Raw genomic sequence first — 22,976 nt, forward strand, 5'->3', positions numbered from 1 at the left:
TTTTCACAGTTTAAAAAGTTTCTGCTTTTTCAATCATTCACGCAATAGAAACCTATTAATCTGTAAGGTTCTCCACATTAGTCTGTGGGCAAACTAAGTTTACCTTTGACCTGAGAAGCCAGTGCGACCCCATACATCTGAGAGAATTTTCTTCATCCCTGTTCTTCCATGAAAAAAATAACTTTTTGCATCTGCTGCCAGTTTTTAAATCCCACTAGAGTGATTCACATCTGGGTTTATAATCTTGATCCCATAACACTCTGTTTCTTCTTTTTTATTGTCTCAGTGGATTTGCTAGTGCGCTTAAGGTTGTAATCCTGTTTAAAGGTTCATATGATGCAGAATTCAGAGCTTAATCAATGATATCAAGCTGCACAGTCCACAAAGCAACAAAACCGCATCAAACTATTACATTTCCAAAGCTATGCTTTACAGTTGATATGAGGCTACTCTGGAGACATTTTTTATAATTTAATTTTAATTTTATGGATTAAACATCTAATAAACTGTGTGCAACTGATCAGTTTTCTTAATTTAAATGATGAAAAGCACTTCTAAAGTTTGATTTTACATTATACTTCACTGGCTGCGGGTTTCAAAGCCGACCGTGTTGTTTAATGGTTTAGATATTTTATAGATTGCTGTGGTTGAATGTACGTAATTGAAAACACACATATACACAAAGGTAGTAAACTTGATTTAATGTTTGGTAGTTTTCAATCTGCATCTTTAATTTCAGGTATTTGGTCTTCAAAAGGATACTAATGAACTTTTGGAATATAAGCAACATGAAAATCTAACAAAAAAAAAAAAAAAAAAAAAAAATCCAAATTTAAAACCTTCCATTATATGACAATATTATAGCATTATAGCAAATCCTATATCCTTTAGAATTTGAAAAATATATGCAGCTCAAGTAAACTGTCAGATGGTTCGGACCCATCTTAATGTAACCCAAATCTGTGGCCTCACATTAAATATATAGTTACAGTATGTGGCTAACAAAATATCTTTTAAAAGCCTTCTACTTTTTCATAAATTAGCACCACATCTTCTGGATAAGCACCAACATAATTATGTTCACAATAATGAAACCAGATTTCACTGTGTTGCAAGAACAGAGAAAAAGATTGCAAGACTCACAGAGAAAAAAATACTATTTTCTATAAGGAACCTTTCTGTATTTAGACAGACGATTTGTCTTCAAAAGGTAGTTTAAAAAACAAAACAAAAACAAGATAGATACACACAATGGAACATGTTCAATTAAAAATGTTTATAAAAAAGTTATTTCCATATCTCCATATAGTTCATTTGCGAAACAAGAGTTACAATGATTTTTCCTGGGTCTTTTGTCAAACCTGATGCGCACTAGTGGAGAAGACTTGTAGTGCAGTCTTTTCATACAGGGCCTAGAATAAGAATAAATGTACCAGGGATAATATAATATACACATTTTTCAACCTTCCAAAGAGGTCATATCTTTAAAAAAACAAGGTCAAATTAGAAACAGCAGATCAGAATGATCTGAAAAATACATATAATATATATGTTTTTTCTCAGTTGTTTTTTTTTTCTTTTTAGCAAATAAATTAGAAAAGCTGAAGAGCCACAGTTCTGATGTGCTGACGAGTTTCTCTTGTCAACACAGAGTCTGAATGGCTCTGTGTGTGTGTGTGTGTGTGTGTCTGTGTGTGTGTGTGTGTGTGTGTGTGTGTGTGTGTGTGTGTGTGTGTGTGTGTGTGTGGACCAGTGTAGCAGGAGCCACTGGGAGGCACAGGAGGTTACAGGAAGGCAGTTGTTGGGCCCCTGATTGATGATCAAATCAAGTGTGTAGGTTGGGGGTCTCTTGTACCTAGGGTTATGTGTGTGGGGGGGGTCCTGTGTTTTTTAGGCTACCTGGCACTCGCTTGACTCCCCATGGACCCAGTTGCAGATCTGAGCGTATTTGAGGGGTGTTATCCTCACTGCCACGTTGTAATCCTGCTGCGTCCCATCTCCATTAACATCCACCCACTGGTGACCAGAGAAGACTCCAATGATCTTTCTCTTCCACTTCTTCTTGCCTGGTTCTTTGAGGCGGATGTAGACCCCAGAGCCACTGGAGCCAGGTTTGGCATCGCAGTATTGGTACAACAAATCATTGGATTCCTCAGACACGGAGCAGAACCGGTACACCAAGTTACCAGGTTGGTCATCATCAAAGCCGGAGAAGTGGATCCTCCCAGCAGGAAGCTTCTTGACTGAGGAGATCACACCCAGATCCATGTGCTTGACTTTTGAGGATTTCTTCAGCTCCAGAACAGCATAGTCGTAATCCGCAGCCAGTCCACCTGACACGCCTTTGAACCAACCCTTAGGAACCTGGGTCTTTTTGACTCTTGTCCACCTAAATGATGGTTTCTCAGATTCCACGCTTCGCCTATTCCGGCTCTTCCTACTTTTCCCTTTTCCCCTCCCTTTACCGCCATTCTCCTCCTTTTCCTGTCCATCTTCTTGAGCTGTGTCTCCCTTTCTTCTTCTACCTTTTCGTCGTCCTCCTCTCTCTCTGCCTCCTTTCCCTCGCCTGGATTTCTCCTTCAGAATCCCGACACGTAGTTTCTGCACTCCATCTAGATAATCCTTTCCATCATGGATGCAGTGGGCAGCAGTCAGCACATGTTTAGGGGATACCAGAACCCCAGAACAGCCTGTGGACACCTTCACAGAGGTGGAGAACGGATATTTGGTAGAGAACTGCTTATCAGCGATGGTGAAGCGGGTATCTGTGCCATACACCTCTCGTTTGTGGCGAGAGCTAGACGAGGCATTTCTGGACCATGCGGTCATCTGGTTGAGACCCTGCACAGAAATGGAGGTAAACGTGCGTGTGCCATTTTCGTAGACTGTCTCGTAAGACAAGAACTGCTCCAAGTCTTCCAGGGAAGGTGAAGGAAGGCGATGCTGGCACTCGATCCCACAAGTCCCACTTAGCTCTGGCTGTGGATGAGTTGAGAAGCTTGGGCTGCTGAGAGGCACAGTACGTCTTTTCCTCACCAGAGGAACTTTCCACTGCGGCCAGGTGTACTCATCATCTACAGCAGCTACAGCCACCACAGCCAGCACTGTCACTGGGAACAGGACACAGAAGGGTATGTGGCCCATTGTTAAGTTGGGCCTGGCTCTGAAAAATAAGAACATATGAGGGAATTATTATTATTATTATTATTATACTTTCTTTAGCCACACATGATACTAATCGTAGCACTGATGGTTGCTCACTCCACTGTTAAAACTCTATGCTAAATTAGCTCAACATCAGTACATAATTTGCCATATATTTATGGCATAGAGGATATATCCTACTGACTCTGATGACATCCTGCCTTTTCCTTTGTCACCTGCTAGCATTACCACAAGCGTGATACTTATTGAGGGTGAGAACTGTTGGATGGATTCCCATAAATCTTGCCCAGCCTGTTATATAGGACCACGAGTTGACCAATGTTCCTTCAACATTTAATCCTTCACTAACATCAAAACACTAAAAGAACAATTGCCATAAAACTCTCTGCACATATTCGTGGTCCCAACAGGATGTACACTGCTGACTCTGGTGACTCCCTGAGTTTTTCTCTAGCAGACGCTCACACCATCGTGAGGGTGACACTTAAGGTTGGTGTAATCTTTAGTCATCTGTGTTCCCCAGAGGATGAATCCTAAAGATGCTTGCAATGACAAGCTTTTCATGTAGGACCACAAGCTTGTCAACATTTTCCTTTTTTTCCTGAAATATATAAACATTCACGACATGGACAAGCTAAAAAAAAAAAAAAAAAAAAGACCATTAGTCATCCTGATATGACAAATCATAATAATCCTCTAGCTGTAGCCAACAGGTTCTTCCTCTGAGAACTTTTGGACAGAATGAATTTTGGTTGGTTCAGACTAAAATATCTCAACATCAGGAGATCATTTGCCATGCAGTTTTTTTTACATGCCATTGTAGTGCATGGAGGATATATTCCACTGACTAGTGATTCCCTGCTAGTCGTCCTAAGCTTCAACTTAAGAAGGCTGACACCTATTGGATGGTTTCCCATAAATATTGGTGCAGAGATCCATGGTTCCCAGATGCTTAACCATAATAACACTGGCATTGCCTTGGCTTTTCATGTAGGACTACAAACTGTCAAAATTTCCCATTTATTAATTGTAATATCTAAACATCCACAACATGAATTAGCATAACAATTTACAGTTGGTGGTCCCCATTATGAACCACAATAACTTTGGTCACTCCAAGGTTCATGTTTGTGGTTTTGAAGTGAAATGTCTCAACACTTTTTGTACTGATTGCAATGGATTTTTTCCCAGACACTAATAACTCCCTAAGAATGGAACGTATCCGTTGAAGAGCTTTACGTATGTTCAGAATATAGGAACGCTCTGATTTCCCTGGAATGAAAAGGTCCAATGTTAAGACCTCTGGATCACAATATGCACAGTCCGATTACAGCCACAGGGAGGCAATATAGCCCAGAACATTAGAGATGTCCAACAGACTTATAGTTCTACAGAATTACAGTTGGCTGTACAGCAGTGTGACAGCACATCACACTTACGTATTTAAATGCTTGCCGAAAATGGTTGCAAATTGGTGCAGTTTTATTTTTATTTGAAGCAATGGCACTTTAAAGTACTCTTGTGCTCCTCAGAAATGTCTCTGGAGCTGATACATTAGCTGTGTGGTTGAAAGATTTATATCCTCTGAATCTTGCTGGAGGCTGCGGGCAGAGAAAAGGATAAGATGAACCCTGATCCTCCGAATGGGCTGAGACATTGGCTTGGAGGTTCGCCACAATGGTTAACCTTCTCTTTCTGTAATGACAGTATCTGGTTTCCTTAGCTGCACTCGACTCTTTGCATGCACACGAATGACATCAAACACTGAGACTGTGCAGTCTGCACACAGCCTGCTGGCTCGTGCTTCTACTGTACGACTGTAACGTTGCCAACAGTCCTGATAAACCTATAAAGAAAATTACAAATTGTGTGCGTTTTAATAGATTCAGCAGACCATCACTTCACTGCAGAGCAGTTTCGTCAGCGTAGCTGTGGTGATGAAGTCACACGTATGCAAGGAGAGAGAATGATTTGGCACAAAAGTGCAAATCCAAAAGTTAATTTTAAACAGAAGTCGGGGGTGAAAATATACAGGGTTGAAACTGAGTGTGACAGACCAGCTGGAGCACAAACCTTTAAGATGGGGCAAGGGAGGTGGGGGGGTTCCAAAGACACACTGCCTTTCAATTAGATGCTGATGTGCTGTGAAAAAGGCATGCTGCCTGGTTTGGTACAGTTCCCAGGAGACTCAGCTGAGACGGAGAACCTCACTGGTCAAGGAGGCAACCCTACAGCTGATAAACTTGTCATTAAGCACACTGTCCTTCAAGTAAGTATAACTGTAGTTGGGACTTTTGGGCTTCAGCTTACCACAAAGCTTCTAATAAAACGTACCCATTGGCCATCATTTAGCCACCCTACAACAGACAGCAATAAACTACAAGCCCACAAGAGCTGTAAAACTCTCTCAATAAATGAGAAGACAAAAATGACCTTTAGTTTTGTGTTTAACTTCACACTCTCGCTGCCAGACTCAGACACAAACACGCAATCTAGGAGAAAGCCTGCAATTATTCGACAGAGAGTGGAAACTGATATGCTGCCATGGTGGCTCTCGGTCTTAGCAGAAGGCCCTCATTTCAACTGAACTATTTTCCACTGCAGTCAGCTAAACAAAAGGCTGTGCCCTCTTCATCCCTCAGTGGAAGAAGTCACAGGAAAGTATCGGGGGCGCCCGGGAGATAAATGTCACCAAGGGGTGGCGCTGTGGCACAATGGTGTATAATGAAATCAGTAAGCGTTGGCATTCACTGAAGCCTTTTTTCTTAATATTAGATCCACTTCTGTCAGTCAGATGGTAAAGAGATAAAAGATTCAGAAATCTGACATTAAAGTCCGATTGAAACCCTGTTTAAAAAATCAAAGTAAAAATATGAGGCGTGTGTTTTCATTGGCAACATAAAAATGTAAATAAATCTACAATTAAATCACATATTCAGCACATATTCAGTGATTCCACATCTGCATCACCTGTATGTGGAGAGTAAATTGACAATGTGTCTATTTAAGAATGCACTGAAAGTATTTCAGTGTGCCCTAAGGGAATAACATCGCACAACACTAGTAATTATACTCAAAATTACTGAATCCAATTAAATAAACTTTTAAATCATCAACAGATCGGAGTAAAACGAAAAGAAAATCTATTAAACATGTAAATAAGTTGGAAAGAAAGAAAGAAAGAAAGAAAGAAAGAAAGAAAGAAAGAAAAAAAATGAATAAAGTCAGTCATTCCCCGCGTGTTCCCCATCGGGACACAATGATAATGGGTAAGTGTGCACAATAGCGCTTCCTACCTGCTCGCATTCGATTGATGGATCTGCCAAATCCGCAACGTTATTGTTTGTTTTCCCAGGACCTACACAAATATGAACTGGAAAACAAACGGGACTTCACTGCATCCCAGACCTTCTGCTATCAGCAGGGCGATGGCTGCCTTCTCCTCATTGCTCCTTCAAAGAGGCTGAGAGAAAAGTCGCTCCGCTCAGACTGCACTTGATGCTGAGGAGGGAGGGAGGGAAGAAGGTAGGAAGGGAGGACTGAGGAGGGAGGAAGGGAGGCAAGGGGGGGAATGTGAAAGGGACTTCTTTTTTTCACTTGTGACAAAAGCTGTTCACATATGGGTGGGACCAGACCTTGCGATCTAACTAAAAGGCTGAATCGGGAGTGAAGTCAGTGGTCTATTCACCAGCAAACCCGGTCTGCGTGGAGGAGGTGGAGGAGGGGAAAAATAAAAATGAAACGCACCTCAGTCTGTAGAACTGTGAAGGAATTAGTTCCAGCGGTCTCTACAGAGTCTTTGGCGTTTCTGTTGTGGTGCGTGTGAGTCTCCACATCTGCAGCGCTGAGGTGTAAACGCCACAAAAATATTATAAGCAGTTGCTATTAACATGTTTTTTTTCCTTCTTCACCTTAATATATCAAACATATTCACCGATTACCGATATAGTTTTATGCTTTTTGACCCTTTAGATTTAGTGAGGCCACTGTTGTTGTGACTTAGCGCTATATAAATGAAACTGAATTGAGCTGAATAGATTTGTTACCCCTTAAAAGATCCATCTGTTACTTATATTTAAGTTAATTCTGTCCTCTAAGCATCTAATCTTTGAGATTTGAGGTTACAACTCAGGTAGAGGACTCTTATTATCTACCAGTGACTTCATTTATTATTTGAGTACACAAAAAAATACACATGTGTGCGGGAAGCCTTAAAACTTGACACTTTATTTATATATTTCTTCCATGCTTTTCTTTCTTCCATGTAATTCATGAGCTACTTTGGTAAATGTGGATGCTGACAACCTCCCTCTGCTGGTTGACTTGGCAGGCTCGTCTGCTGCCTTCATTATGCAGCAACCCACTCAAATAGCCCTGCGTGTTTAGTCTTTGCATTATACAATCTGGAAACCAAACGGGACAAAATGAGAGGAGGTCTCAACGCCACGGTGACTATATGGTTGAAGTTTCAACGAGCCAAGAAAAATACGTGTGTAATGAGAGGGAGAGAGAGAGAAAGAGGACGGATTGGAGGGGAGAGCGATGATACACATGTGGCTCAGGAGGGAGTGCGGGGAGTGCAGCATGTCATTAGGGACAGAAAGTGATCTTTGAGTAAGCTCCTCTGTCACTCACTCTGATGTACAGCAGCAGCTTTCAGTCTTCTTCTACTGGTTATAGAATTACACCTGCTCCTGAAACTGGAAGCAGAGGGAGACTTGGGTGGCCCACAACACCTGACAATGTTAATGATCATGATGGGTGTTTGTCTCTGTGGGTGGTGATCACACACGTGTGTACAACTACAAAGCCTGATGTTTTCCAAGCAGGATGCACAGCAATAGTTATATTAACCATGCCTGTGGCATCTGGGTGTGGTCCTCACTTCTCTTTCAGACTCTGTAGCTACATTTTGAGAGAAGAGATTGATCCACTGGCCAGTGACTCCTACAGTTCCACAATGATTTTGCATAGTCATGCTCACGCCCAGCATATTAAGTTAAGCAGAAGGCCGCACAGACAGTGGAAAAACATAGTGTATGTGACATCACTCAAAAGGAACTTTTTTTTTAAAGGTTAAGTTGGGTTACCGCTCATCATCTCTCTCAGATCACTGAAGCCACAGTATGTAAATCATTTTGGTAATTAGCTGGGAGGAGCCGTAAAATGAGACATGAAGGGGAAAACAGGAAGAAAAAAGGCAGAATTTGGATTTTGAGAAAAATAATAGTACAAAAAGCAAATGAATCTGAGAATTCTTGTCCTAATGAAGGATACTGTCAGTTTCTATAGATCTTGCATGTTGATGGTTGTTCTGTCTCTTTCTGTTTTAACCTTGTCAAGGGTGTTCTCTAAATATTGCCCAAATCAGTGACCCTGGTTTGACAAGTGGTGGATGAATGGATGGATGAAAAGTTTTATTTGTTCACATTGCATCCTTTAATCTGCTTTAATCAGCCTACAAATTGAAAATTTGTATTATAAAAAGAGATTTAGACTGATGCAATGGGACAGCATGGCGGTGCAGTTGAGGCCTCTGAGTGTGAGTTTTCTCAGCATCATCTCACATACCAAAGACGTGCACGTTAGGTGATTCTAAATGGGTTTAGAGTCTGATCATGGTCTGATCTCTGCTGTGGCCGGGCACCCTGCTCAAGTTTTCATCCATTATCAGCTTGGATAGGCTCCAGCCCCTCACTACCCTGTCCAGGATAAAACAAGGTATAGTTAATAGATGTGAGATACACGAAACACAGGAATTTTGAACCACAAACCTGATCATCTGCACCATCTGCATCATCTGCACACACTCAAAACTTAACTGGTTGTCAGAAGGCTCAAAGGTTGAATGGTCAGAAAAGTGACTTGGCACTCTCACCCACCGACCCGCCCCAAAGTGCATCTCAACACAAACTGTTTCTAAAATTAGTCACAGGCAAATATTTATGTGTCAGTCCACACAGAGTCTGGTTGAATGGTCATGGTCATGGTGAAATGTGGTTGACTCTTTAGTAACTAAAAGTGGCTGGCAGCAGTTTCCACTGGGTGTTGTTGAGGTAAAGTTCAGCTATGGCAAAATGCTTTTCTGTATCAGATGTGATGTAAATGTGGGCTTACAATAGCAAAGTGTGCACACTGCACAAATATTTGCTCAACTCGGACATTTCAAACAACCATCCTTGCTTGCATGAGGCAGATGTTAGTACAGGTGCAAATGTTAAACTATAATGCTTCTTTTTTCTTCTTTTTTTCCTTATGAGGCTTGTTCCTGTAAGTGGTCCCACTTCGTCAAACTGGACAAACTTGTAATGAACTGCTTCTCTCAGACTGATGATTCAATTCAGGTTTATTTATATAGCGCCAAATTACAAAAACAGTCACCTCAGGGCGCTTTATATTGTGAGGTAAACACCCTACTGTATTCTGGAGAAAAACCCCAAGAATCAAACAATCCCCCCATAAGCAAGCACTTTGTGATGGTGGGAAGGCAAAACTCCCTTTTAGCAGGAAGAACGAGGCTCGTCTGCTCAGACTGGTTGGGGGTTCAAGGGAAAGACAAGAAGAGAAAAGAAAAGGAAAAAAATGAAAAGGGAGAAAGGTCAAAAGACAGACTAAAGGAGAGAAAGGACAAATGTAATGACATGCTGCAGTGGTGTATAAACATGTGGGAGTGAAAAGAGGTGACTGGAGACAAAGTGCTCAGTGCCTGACAGTGCATCCACGTGAAGTCACGCAGCATTCTGAGCCAATAGCAGAGTAACTAAGGGATGGTTTGAGGTCACCTGATCCAACTCTAACTATAAGCTTTATCAAAAAAGAAAATTTTAAGCCTAATCTTAAAAGTAAAGAGGCTGTCTGTCTGTGGAATCCAGACTGGGAGCTGGTTCCACAGTAGAGACGTCTGATAACAAGACTCTGCTTCCCATTCTACTTTTAAATACCCTAGGAGCCATAAGTAAGCCTGCAGACTGAGAGTGAAGTGCTCTATTGGGCTGACACCGTACTATAAGGTCTTTAAGATAAGATGGAGTCTCATTATTTATGCTGTGTTTTCTATTGAGATTGCCTAAGGGAAGCATATTCTAAGTAAAAAGTGCTTGACCTAGCACAGAGCCCTGTGGTACTTTCATGTGTGAAAAAGACTCATCATTTACATGAACAAACTGGAGTCTATCACATAGGTATGATTCAAACAATTGCACCGAATTTCCTTTGATAGTAACAGTGTGTTCTGCTCTCTGCAGTAATATGATCAGCAGCACTGAATACTGCAATGAGATTCAACAGGACAAGCACAGAGATGAGTCTACCATCAGAGACCTTCCTAAGCTTCACCAATGCTGTTTCTGTGCTATGATGAAGCCTTATTGAAACACATCAAGTAGGCCATTCATCTACACGTGATCATTCAGCTGTTTTGCAACAGCTCTTCTAAGAGTTTTTGAAATAAGTGGAAGGTTGGAAATTGGCCTATAATTATCTAAGACAGCCGGACCAGGTTTTCATATCTGACTACAGAATATTAGAGTGTACAGTAAATTAGAGCGCTGTGCTCTTTGCAACACAACATGAAACCTATCTGTTCATGAATTTGCTTGTGGATTATGTTAGCAGCAGAAAAGCTAGTGAAAGCCACGGCTTCTCCTGAACTCCTCCTAGGTGCCACTTAAGAACAAATCTGTCTGTAGAACTGCATCTTGCATAATTATAATTGTGTATTTGGGAGGCCACTCAACACCATAACAAACTGTGACCGCTGTTATTGTAATCTGAACACAGGAAGACAAAGACACACAGTAAATGTTCCTGTTTTCAGTAAAACTCAAGGTCAAAGGTCAAAGAAGATCAAGGGAAAACACTCACAAAGAGAGAGATAGAGAGATTTAGAGCCTTATGTTCCCTGCTCTGTATCTTCCAAACAGAAAAGCAGTGAGTGATATTCCTGGTCAGGGCTGCACTGTGGGGACAGAGGTTCTTTTGTGTTGTGTGTCACACCCTGACAGGAAGTACTCTCTTTGCACTGGGACTGCTAGATGGGTTCTTAGTGGTGTGCCTGGGTGCTCAGGATCAGACATTACAAACCTCTGCAGCAGTAAACCAGTATATGGGTGTGGTTCTTAAAGGTGTACACAAAGTTTTGTGGAGACATTCCTCCTTATTAACTTTGATTCCTGAGCAAATATTTGCCTTCATTCATACACGGTAATTTAAGAGACTGCCGGTGATTTCCTGCTCTTAGTGATTTATTGTCTGGAAGAAATAAAACAAAAGCAGCACAAAGATTTGTTTCCTGTCCAAACAAAGCAGTCTGAAAGCTTGAAATGCTGGAAACTGCAGTTCCTCCAGTGGCCACTTGAGGCTGGATCCAAAAGTAGGTAAATCCTCATAGACTTCCATGTTAAAATGCCAAGCTTCAGTGTTGAAATGAAAACATTTGCAGTCTGATGTATAAAACTATTTTCACCCTTCATAAAATCTGCAGGGTGACCTATCACCTGTTTGCATTGTCTTAAAGCTTAAGGTTTGGCTGTCTTGATTGACAGGCTAATGCAAGTTAGATAACCCTGGCCTCCAGTTTTTTTCATTGACTAATAAATTTTTGCCATAGTTTTAATCAACAGCAAGATAATGGTAAATAAAAAGTATGACGAGAGACGCTTTTGTCAGTGAATAAAAACGAGATGAAAATATTCTGAAGAGACGAGAGCCAATCAGAACAAATTAAGTTGTGTAGAAAGGCGGGACGAGTTTGGAAACATTCCAATCAGAAGTAATTTTCTTGTCAGTAAGGAGAGACACGCACATTTGATCATTTATTTAATGATTAATTTGGGAAACAGTACAAGTAGTTCCCTGTTTCTCAAGAAAATGCAACAAAATATCAAGACTCGGGAGGAAGACAAGAGTAGACATACTTTGCATGGATGTCAATGAAAATAAGACTTTGTAAACCGTGTGGAGCAACTCTCACCTGTAAAAACACAACTAACTTTCATACTTTGTAAAAGTGCATCAACTTTAGATTTTGTCTCCTATAACCTTATAATGATTAGTTGACTAAAACTAGACTAAAATTAAAAGGATTTAGATTACTAAATGTTGACTAAAACTAAATGACCTCATCAAAATTTGATGTCAAAATTTACACTGCTGGCCTGAACTGAACCCAATTTGTATTGACAACTTTTGCAGCATTTACTCAGAGTTTATAGATACAGTTTGCTAACCAAGCTTGCTAGCATTAGCTGATAAATCCTCACCTCACCCTTTCATCTAAATATGTATCTTCTGGTTCTGGAAAAGACAGCAGCTGTGGCCAAAATGCCAACACTGAAGATTCAAAATGTCGACTCCAGAAACCAGTGAGCAGAGGTGGGAAGTAATGAAATACACATACTTTGTTACTATACTTAAGTAGAATTTTCAGGTATCTGTAATTTTTTCTGACAACTTTTTACTTTTACTCCTTACATTTTCACACATTTTCAAAACAGGCATGTTACTTTAGATTTAACAGCATCATTTATGGTGTTTATACTAGGGGTTTAAAATTGGGGCGGATTGTAGGAGCCAGTGCAGGTGTCCCTAAGTTGCGGCTGCGGTACTTTAGAATCTAGCCAGTGCTACCCAAGATGAGGAAACATAAAGGAAGTGACGTTCTTTTAAGTGTCACGTAATTTCAAATGCAGCTTTCTATCAGCTCAGCAAACATCAGCAAACACGCAAAATGTTCGGGGGCAGTTTGCTGATGTTTGCTAGCTTAAAATTCATTTTGAGGGAGAGAAAAGAATGAGAGCTAACTTCACTCAGAGATGGAGAAAGATAAGAAAGACAAGCGAAGAAGAACAGAGGTTAGATTTAAAGGTAAGGACTGCTCAGTGACACTTGATAAAGTTTACATGTGATGTCATCATTTTAATTACATATTGGATTACATATTGGAAACTGTGTTGGACTGATGCACAGTGGCTGTGGTACTCATGGTCAGAGTTAGGTTGCATCAGGTGTAGCAGCAATGATTCTGCATTTCAGCTTGGTGCTTATATTCAGTCCCTTAATTCCAATTGATATCAAGTCTATACTGTTTAGTATAAAGATAGTACAGTATATGGTCAGTGTAGGGGATAGAGAAAAGCCAAGATAGCTTGTGAAGCATTTGATGACATCTTGTTGAATTCAGTTGTGTAAATCCACAAAGAGCAAAAGGTCACCATTAGAAATTATTGTTACTGAGTTGTGATTCTTTTCCCTAAGCTGAGCCACTATGACAGATCTTTAGGCTCCCCCACCTTCTAAATCCCACTGATTCATGTACTACTATTGCTTTATTATTATATTAATACAGCCTGTACTTTTTCACTTTTACTTAAGTAAAGAAAGTCTGTACTTTTGCCACCTCTGCCAGTGAGTGACGTCACAGTGGCTTCCTCCATATTTCACATGTAGTCGCTGATTAAAATGCCTCCTCAGAGAACTTTGTTGCCCTTTTTGCTGTATATAGCGGCACACATTAAAGGTGCCCTACTCCTCCACGTAAACCACACTAATAAACAAACTCACTGACCCACAGTTCACTTCCACAGGTTTTATTTTGACAACTGAACGCCCTTTTAGCACTGCAACAGAGTAAACAGACCACCATTGATCTGATAGGGTTCGCTGCCTCACTGACTGTCTCTCTCTCTCTTTTACACACACATGAAAACGCTAATACTGTATATATGTATAGTAACGGGTCAGTTTGTCAAAGGTCTCTCTTAGATCTCCACTCAGTTTATAACCTTTTTAATAGTAAATATTTGGCTAAATGGTTAGCCTGCTCTCAGAGGCCAGACTGTACACGCTGAAAGGCTCAGTGCAGTCGCACGTGCTCCTTTGAATATCGTGCAAATGAACAGGCAGCTGCAGTTTTCCTGCAAACTTGTGAAGGCAGGTCACGTACTAAACAGCTCACTCTTTCATATTGTTGTCACAAAAGAATTTGTAATGCTATTTTTCAGCGAGTCTGGAAGACTTTGCTCATTTTATTGTTTTCACGAATATCATCATTTCCTTTACTCTTGGTCTAATGCCAGGGTACTGATTTTGTGAGCTGTAATGGATGCTGTAAAGAAGAAGAAGAAGACAAATCACAAAGAACATGAATGTTTGCACCAGACTGTGTGACAAACTGTGTTTTGTTTGCACCAAGAACCACAACCTGTCAACCTGACGATGGTCCGAGAGGAAGTCAGGGCAAAACAAGAACCGCTGCCAATGATCTGTGTATTGCATTTCTTTTTGGTCCGTCCTGTTTGAGTTGAATGATTTTTCAGAATGACAGATTGGTTTTGCCTCTGTTAGTGTGCACAGTTCCCAGACTGACAACAAAACCAAAAGCATATCTGCTTATGTACTGCACTAAATTTTATGGAAATTTTCTCAAAGACGTTAAGGACATTTAGATCATTAGCATCTGTGCCAGGAGTGTTCCTGTGTGTGGCCTCACATTTGCACTGACTGCTCATAATCTGTTCCTGCAGAAAGAAAAAAAAGAAGAAGAACAAAGTCCATGGCACACCTGAAACATCCACCTTGAATGTCCTTAATCCCCTCTCCACTGAAAAAAATCAAATCTGCCCTGCAGGTAGGAAACAGAGCTCCTTTTGCTTTTTGCATAGTATTTGGACACTTGAGGTTTCCAGCTGTGACTGATGATCTTGTAATTTGTGCTCCTGTGCAGTCATGGTTAGTTCGTCAGCCCCAAAGAGCATGAACAGAATCGCATTTAAGGTTCCAAGTCTCCTTTGAAAAGGGCAACCAAAAATAGGGCTGTGCTTTTACTGACCTCTCTCACAGAACCTTTCCTGCACGGTTACCTCACAGAGATGATGGCTTTCAGCCCCTTCAGACAGGCAAGTTTCAGAACACTTCTTTAGAAATGTCTTCAGTCCTTATCCACAGTGTCAATACACAGAGTACAGCTGAGAAACCTGAACTCACAAAGAGGAAGTAAAACAAATACAAACAGAAATCTTATCTCCTATTGTTATAGCATGCATGCAAAACGTGGGATAGGCTTTAAAGTTTGCACAAAATGTTGGCTCGAAATCACTCACCTACACTGTGCAGTAACCTCGACAGCAAACATATATTTTGCAGATTATAGAGCATCACCAGTGAAGATTATTTGGCAGCGCAGGGGAAAATGGAACCAGCTATTCATGCTTGTTGTTGAGCTGAGGGTAACAGATCTGCGACGCGTCCCGCTCAGATGAAGCTGTTTAGACATGCAGAGACAAACAAGGCAAGATGTGAAATTTATCTCTGACAGACCTCCTGTTTAGAGAACAGATTTGGACTGAGGAGGTGTTTTCATTTCCCAACACGCTGCCAGAGATTGAGACATTTGAGAGGCAGGAGAAAACAGGGAGAAAAAGGTATTTGTGTTGTTGCAGATAGGGGCTATTATTATTCAGAAGGACCGATCTGATCAAAGAAGGACCCATTCATAGCTTCGGATGTGAATGTGTGTTGTTAAAGTCTACCTAACAACTAAAATAAACTGGAGTGTTTTTTGACATTGAATACATTGCAGTGGCATGCAACGTTTATAGAAGACAGACTCTCACAAAGGGAAGGTTTAGAGTGTCAACACTGTCATTTTTCAAACCAAATTTTAACAGTCATCATTATTCCTCTGAGTAGTTGCTCAGCACTCTATAAATAAAGACAATCATTCAATGCCACCAGTGCAGGACAAGGCTATGAGAAGATAGGAAAGCAATTTTAGTCAAAATAACTGTTACCAGGGAAAGATGAAGGTTAACATCTGAAGTCCAAGGAAATTTTTCCTGACAGCAGCTTGGGAGATTTTCTAGAAAGGGGAATCAAACCCCTTTTTGATTGCAAAGCACCTTCTGGAAGATTTAGTAGCCCTTTAAATGATGGTGCACTGATCTGCTGTGCAGACACACCTGCACAAATATGATGCTCTTGGTAGAGTGACCAGTACAGAGCTTTTCCTGTATCCTTAGACATTTGCATCTAAAAGAGACAGTTGTATTTTGAAAAGTTTTTTGCATTGTTGAAGTTAGAATAGGACATTTTTGGTTACGGTGAGTAAAGGTATGAAAACTTCTATGGAACACTTCTAATTGTTCGGCAGAGGATGGGTTTATAATGCTTGTATAAAAGCCAGTATAATTTGGGATATTTGAAGAGAAGAAGTAAATTTGATCAATTCTGTAATCGAATATCATGTAATTTTTTAAAAAAAAGGCTAAAAAGGAAAAGAGGTTCTACAGAAACATAATGATCCTAAAACAACTCAAAAACCTACATCGCATGACCCCAGAAGGCACAGTCTGGCTTTACACAGTCATGTTTATATTTATCCCTCTTTAAAATTTACTCAACCAATGATGCCCAGAAATTTCCATGTCACTGTATTTGCACTTTTTAAAACACTTTATAAACAAGTCAAGTGCAAACGGGATCTTGTTTCCATCCAAGGAGTCAGATTTTCTTATGATCTTTTGAAGTTGAGAAATGTTGCTGAGGACTACTTAAAGAAAATAGGGGAATTAGAAAAGAGTTTGTATGTTGATGGAAGGAGACTCGGACATTATGCAGGAACAAAAAGGTTATATAAACACACTGTGTGAGTAGTGTAACACACTAATCTCTGCCATCTGTCCTGGAGAATAAAGGGGGTTTTGTTGAAGTGCATGATGGATCTTTGGATCATTCTGCCCAATCCCATTTAGCAGTTTGACTCTTGAGCTGGATCTTCATTTGCTTCTGTTCAATGGCATGTTCACTTGTTTATGAGAAACACTGGCCTCGCTTCTGCATGCCTGTTTTAAATACTGCAGTCACACTGAGTTCAATGGTACTCCTCGTTTTATTAGTGTGAAATGATCGGGACACACACAGCGTTCAAGTGTCAATCTGAGTGCCTTTATTTTTAAGTACAGCGTTTCCCACTGCTTCTGCACGGTACGTGTTCAGCCGGGAAGTTAGCTTTCCAGCTCCTTCCCACACCACACACATTCCGACTCCAGACACTAAAAAGGGCAGAGTTCATTTGTTCATTCATTTGTAATCCCTCTCACCTGTCCCCTCTGTCGTCCCCGCACAGAGCCGAGAGCTTACCGTACCCCCCTCCATTGCAGCAGAGCCAAAGACCACACCCCTGCCACAGTTAGTAAAGTCATTATTAAAGAGGCAAAACCCCATCCACATGTTCCTGCATGCAAACACACACACATACAGACAAAAACATACAGAGAGAGCCAGACTGTGCCAGAAACAGTCTCTGTTCAGCAGTGCTTTGTTAAAAGTTGTAAAATGCAATAATCTAAATTTTCAGCTAAAAATGTTCTCACCCTTGCAGGCGACTGCAAGACATTTTTATTTCAATTTCTTAAACAAACACACAAGGCACAGCATCAGGTTAAGCTGTTATAAAACATGGAAGTAGCTACAGGGTGTAAAAAGTAAAGCATATGCAAAAGTGCAATACCACTTAGTTCTGCCTGTATGGAGGACTGAAACTGCCAAAATCCAAAAAAGGAAATAAAATAAGGAACAAGTCACCTTGTTAACTTGTTAACTTGTTAGATAACTAAATGTCACATCTAAAATTGCATGCAAATGGATATTAAAATTAAATGTAGATTTTAATAAAGCGATAAGTTGTCAGTAAAAAAAAAAAATTTCTAATTTGCAGCTGTATCCATTGAGTTTTATATTGTTTGTTATATTTGTGTGCTTTCCAATTTATGTATTTTTTATTTATTAATTTGTCATTTTAAATCCATTCATTTTTAGTTTATGGTTTCTTATTGACATTAAACAATTGGAATAGGAAGTGAGCAAATTAGCATCTGATATGGGTGATAGCATGCATGCTAAGTAGCATCTAGTTATATATACACTCACTGGCCACTTTGTTAGGTACACCTATTCAATTGCTTGTTTTATGCAAATATCTAATTAGCCATTCAAATTGCAGCATCTCAATGCACATGGTCAAGGCGACCTGCTGGAGGTTAAATTGAGCATGAGCATGAGGGACAATGGTAATATAAATGAATTTGATTGGTTGTTCTTGGCAAATGGGCTGGTCTGGGTACTTCAGAAACTGCAGATCACACAATCATCTCTAGGGCTTAGAGAGAATAGTCTGAAAACAGAATCCAGTGAGCAGTGTTTCACTCAGAGAAAATGCCTTGCAGATGCCAGAGGTGAGGGTAGAATGGCCAGACGTCTTTGAGCTGAGGAACTATAACTCAAATAACCACTTGTTACAACATATGTACGTAGGTCACCTCTGAATGTGCGAGATGTCAAACAATGCAAACCCTGCAGCAAAAGACCACACTGGGTGCCACTTCTGTCAGCTGAGAACAGGAAACTGAAGCTACAATTCACACAGACTCAGCAAAACTGGACAATAGAACATGATGTTGGAAAAATGTTTTCTGGTCTGATGAGTCTCGATTCTTGTTGTGACATTTGGAAGTGTGAACAACATTTACGCATTGATTCCTCCTGAGACATATTCACAGAGTATGTTATCTGTAAGGATCAGTAATACTTTCCTCGGGATCTGTTCAGGGCCAACTTAAAACAGAATGATGTATTAGGATCAGTTCCTTCTTGAAGTATATGCATGTCACTTCAGCCCTTTCTAATAATACAAAACAGAAAGGCTGCAGCTTAAAGCTCTCTCTTTTTTCACATCCCCAAATATCCATGGAACCAAACAGTGGGTCATTATGAAGGGTGATCAGTGAAAGGGCCCATTGATTTGCGGGATTGGGGGAAGGTCATGTATGGACTCAAAGGAGAGGTAGCAGAAGCGAAAGAAAGCAGTCATGTATGTATGTAGCAAACTTGGAAGTGCAGCGTCCCTCAGGAACCCCTCAAAAGCATCCACCCATTTCCTCTGCTGTTGCTGAAGGTGCGCAGCAGGCCCAACGCCTCTGAGCTGTTCTGTTCAGAGTCCAAACAACAACAGTTATAGCTTATTAAACGTACCTCAAAGGAGGAAATGTGGTTCTTGTTCAGATTTTCCTCTTAAATGTTGCCATTTTTAAAAAAGCGGAATGGCTTCTGGGAGTTATGGAACAGTTAATTATGGGAAAAGTTGTTCTTCATGTTAAAAAACCCACACAAAGGTCATTGTAGGTAGAGGTAATTGGCCCAGGGCTCTAATTATTCAAAGAGGAGAGAAAGGTCAACTTGAATTTGAGGCCCAGGCAGGTGAGCACAGCATCACACAACGGACTAACATTTTCACCTGAAGCTCTCATGTCGCCTTGCACTTTGGCCTTTGCGTCTCTTATCTGTTGGCTAAAGCGATCTCTTGTTTTAATATATTCAGTGATCTATTTCTCATTTTTAGAAGTTGTATCTTTTAACATCGATATCAATTTTGAGCATTTTTAGACTGTCTCTCCTTAAAAGGATTCATGAGAGGTCAAACCCACTGAATTTTGCTGCTCAATAAAAATCTAATACACCTAACTAAAATGAAATTTACTGACAGTTTTGTTGACGAAAACAAGATTTTAAAAAATGATGAAAATATTCTTGAGAGATGAGATCCAATCAGACCTAATGAAGCTGTGGGACAAGTTTGGAAGTGATCCAATCAGAAGTAAACTCCTTGCGTAGTAAGTTTAGGTTAGACACACACATTTGATCTGCTCTTAGGAAAAAGTACAGCTTTTTTTCCCTCATGAAAATATGTGAAACTACTGTAAATCAAAATTTGCTTTAACAATTAACACTGGTCACAGCAACTACATAAGTTAATATTCTCCTTCGGATTGACCATCAAGGTCCAGAAATTTGTTTTAATTTTTTTTAAAAAGGAGAAGGGGTAGGCAACATGTTTTTGCACGAGCGAAAAATAATCATCTTCAGCGTATGGAAATCTGAGAGCAAACTACACTTCTGCCTTTTTTAGGCTTTTTTAAAACATGTTTTTTAAGGTAAGTACTAATAGAAATGGAAATGGATTGGCACTGGATTGGTAAACAGACTCTACCTCCCACAAACCCTCAAGTATCCAGGCGATGTCAACGTGCAGAGTCTGATATGCATGAGCTCCTCACCACCATGAAGGCAGGGGGTAAAAACACTGGGAAGAAGGAAAAATAAAGACTGTGTGTGGTTTATGTCATCTTTGATATAAGATCTGTATAATCCTCCAACATGTTTATTGGTAAAGGCACTTGCAGCATTTAAATTTTATATCTGCTGCTTCTATGACGACCTTTCTGCCAGGAGAAATCCTACAAGTGATCTTACCTTAAAAAAATGACTTGGAACCCCTTTATCCACCCGTTAGATCAGTCTTACAGACACTGTGATTAAACTTCACCTGAGTTTTCTTTCCTACGGTATATGCTGACAAGTAGATATGGTTTTCCCACTGGCTCTAATTACATTTAATGGACGTGTCTGTGAAACCTTTACCATCAGCTACTGTGCAGGAAGTATGGCCAGGTGTTGATGTCAGTGTGCAGTCGAATAAATGGAGGTAAGTGAGAAAACCATGGGTTTCTGACTGATTGGATTGCTAGTAATTGTATTTGTCTTTGTCTGCCGTCTTCTCCTTTTCCTGCCCAGAAAAGTCCCTCAGGGATAAACTAGAATCAAAACACACACACAAAAAAGGGGCTACTGTGTATAATGCACACTGCATGAGTTCAGAGTGACTATTAAGGCAGCTCTTCAAAACAAGCCCATTATTAAGATGCTTTAACAAGGGGTTATATTGATAAAACAGCTGGCACAGCAGGGTCACAGAGTTGGAAGGTGTTGCAACTGAAATCAAAGGTAAACTGCATACAATCATTCTGTTAATGATGTAACAAGTTATTGTTGGAAGGAGCACTTTTTATGATGTTACATCACAAGCAGTCATTATTCTTTGTCTTTCATTATCTGCAGAGCCTGTGCGCTTGAAGTAATCTTTCATTCTCAGAGATCTGTCTGACCGCCATTTATCTAAAGCTCACATCATTAGCCAAGGTGCAATTTAAGCCTTATCATTGGTCAACATGTTGCCCAGTCAGCTGCAATTTCCAACACTTTCCAGATATCACAATATCTATTGGATGGACTGCTATGACATTTTATGGCATCTCATTATTTCTAATGCTGACTCTTGAGTTTTATTATTGCAGACTTTAAATACACTTTAAATAGACTTTTAATAAAAAAATCTATCCACATGTCAGTGGTTTTTCCTTATGCTTTGGTTTATAACAGGTATTAGGCTGAAGACATTCCAATCCAAATCAGCTGTAATTATTTATTTATTTATTAAGTGCTAACAAAAGTAAGCATGCATAACCTCACGAGCTTCTTTCCAGTGGAACAAAAGCTTTGTTAGATCTCAAAGATATTTATTCACCACATCTGTTGCTGGATGCTAATTTTCTGCCTCAGTCATTCTTTTGTGATGTTCTCAGAATTCGCAGGATTTTTGCTTGGGGTATTTTTATAAAGAAAATCATTTGTGCATGCATACTTGTGGATGAAAACAAGCCAGCAGAGCTGCAAGAGTAGCTGTACACTGTATTTAATTATACGCTGTTATATCAGACAGGCAAAGGCACAAGCTTGGGTGCTAAGTTAAAAAATGTAAATAAATAAATAAACATGTCTCAACACACACGCATTAAAAATCCTGTCTTACTCTCTTTTCTGTGTGAAGTGTTAGCTTGTCCAACTCAAGAAGGCCTTATTTGTGGTACAGCAACACCAAAAAAAGTTTTGTACCAAAGGGTAAAAGTTTTCCTTTGTCTGTTGTGTTCTGTTTTTTTTTCCTTTTGTCTTCTCTCTATTAAATTTGGCTCTAATAACTCGTAATACCTGCAAGCAGGGGCAGGACAGTGAACCACAGACTGTATATATAAAACGGACATGGAAGTACCATAAATTTGCATTCTCTCTAATGACCAGCAGGGGGCGAGTCCTCTGGTTTCAAAAAGAACTCTGTACAGAAGTCGAAGCGGCCCCACTCACTAGTGGCAAAGTCTTACTTAATACAACATGAGTTTGTAAGTTGTGTTCCCTGGTATAGATCAAGGAGAATAATACAGGCCATGATTTAGGGCCCTACAGGTTGTGACCCTATAAACAAGCACTGTCCTTCACTCTTTGTGTCCAGTTTAAAAAACAGCAAGATGGCAGCACCATAGCCAAACAGCAAGATGCCCAGTTTGAGGCTTTGTAACAGAACCATGCCAACCACTGGGTGATAGAACAGTGAGTACATCCATCTTTTATATACTGTCTATGTGTTCAATCGACAACTGTATCTGTAACTTGCTACCAACAATCCTTTATGAAATGGGAGGCTGGCACTATTTTTTAACTATGTGTAACTGATGTACACTATAGTGACACAATCCTCCATTTAAAAAAAGCCTTTAATCCACACATGGCTTCCTTAACGCTTGTTGCTTGGTAATTTTAGGACGTTGGGCTATTATATATACTTCCATTACAAGTGGCAGAATTGAAATAAACAGAGGAAATTGGCACAGGCATTTACAGCGTGTGTATGTTTACAGCTAAAGTGTAAAAGCACATCACAAACACATATTTCTTTTTGATGTTGGATTATAAAAAATTATATTGTAGGCTTTCTTTCTCTGTTTATTCATAAACACATCCAGCCAGGTAGATGACTTCCTGAAGAACATCCAGCTGTTCCAGCACTGCGATTACCTTTAATGGATGGGCTCTTGGTACGTCTCATATTCTCTCATGCATTCCTCATGCCTCACACTGCCAACTGGCGT

The 22,976-nt window shown here is 40.1% G+C and overlaps 1 protein-coding gene across 1 annotated transcript; it reads right to left on the bottom strand.

The window, feature by feature from the left end:
• Positions 1-684: 684 nt before the first annotated feature.
• Positions 685-6,775, bottom strand: prss35 (serine protease 35). Its single transcript, XM_031740280.2, has 2 exons — positions 6,462-6,775; positions 685-3,163 (listed from the first exon to the last, which is right to left on the bottom strand). The coding sequence occupies exon 2, from the start codon at positions 3,142-3,144 to the stop codon at positions 1,891-1,893; it is 1,254 nt and encodes a 417-aa protein (XP_031596140.2). The 5' UTR covers positions 3,145-3,163; positions 6,462-6,775; the 3' UTR covers positions 685-1,890.
• Between the last annotated feature and the right edge of the window lie 16,201 nt (positions 6,776-22,976).

The sequence above is a fragment of the Oreochromis aureus genome, linkage group 11 (genome assembly GCF_013358895.1).
Source record: "Oreochromis aureus strain Israel breed Guangdong linkage group 11, ZZ_aureus, whole genome shotgun sequence".
Taxonomy (NCBI): domain Eukaryota; kingdom Metazoa; phylum Chordata; class Actinopteri; order Cichliformes; family Cichlidae; genus Oreochromis; species Oreochromis aureus.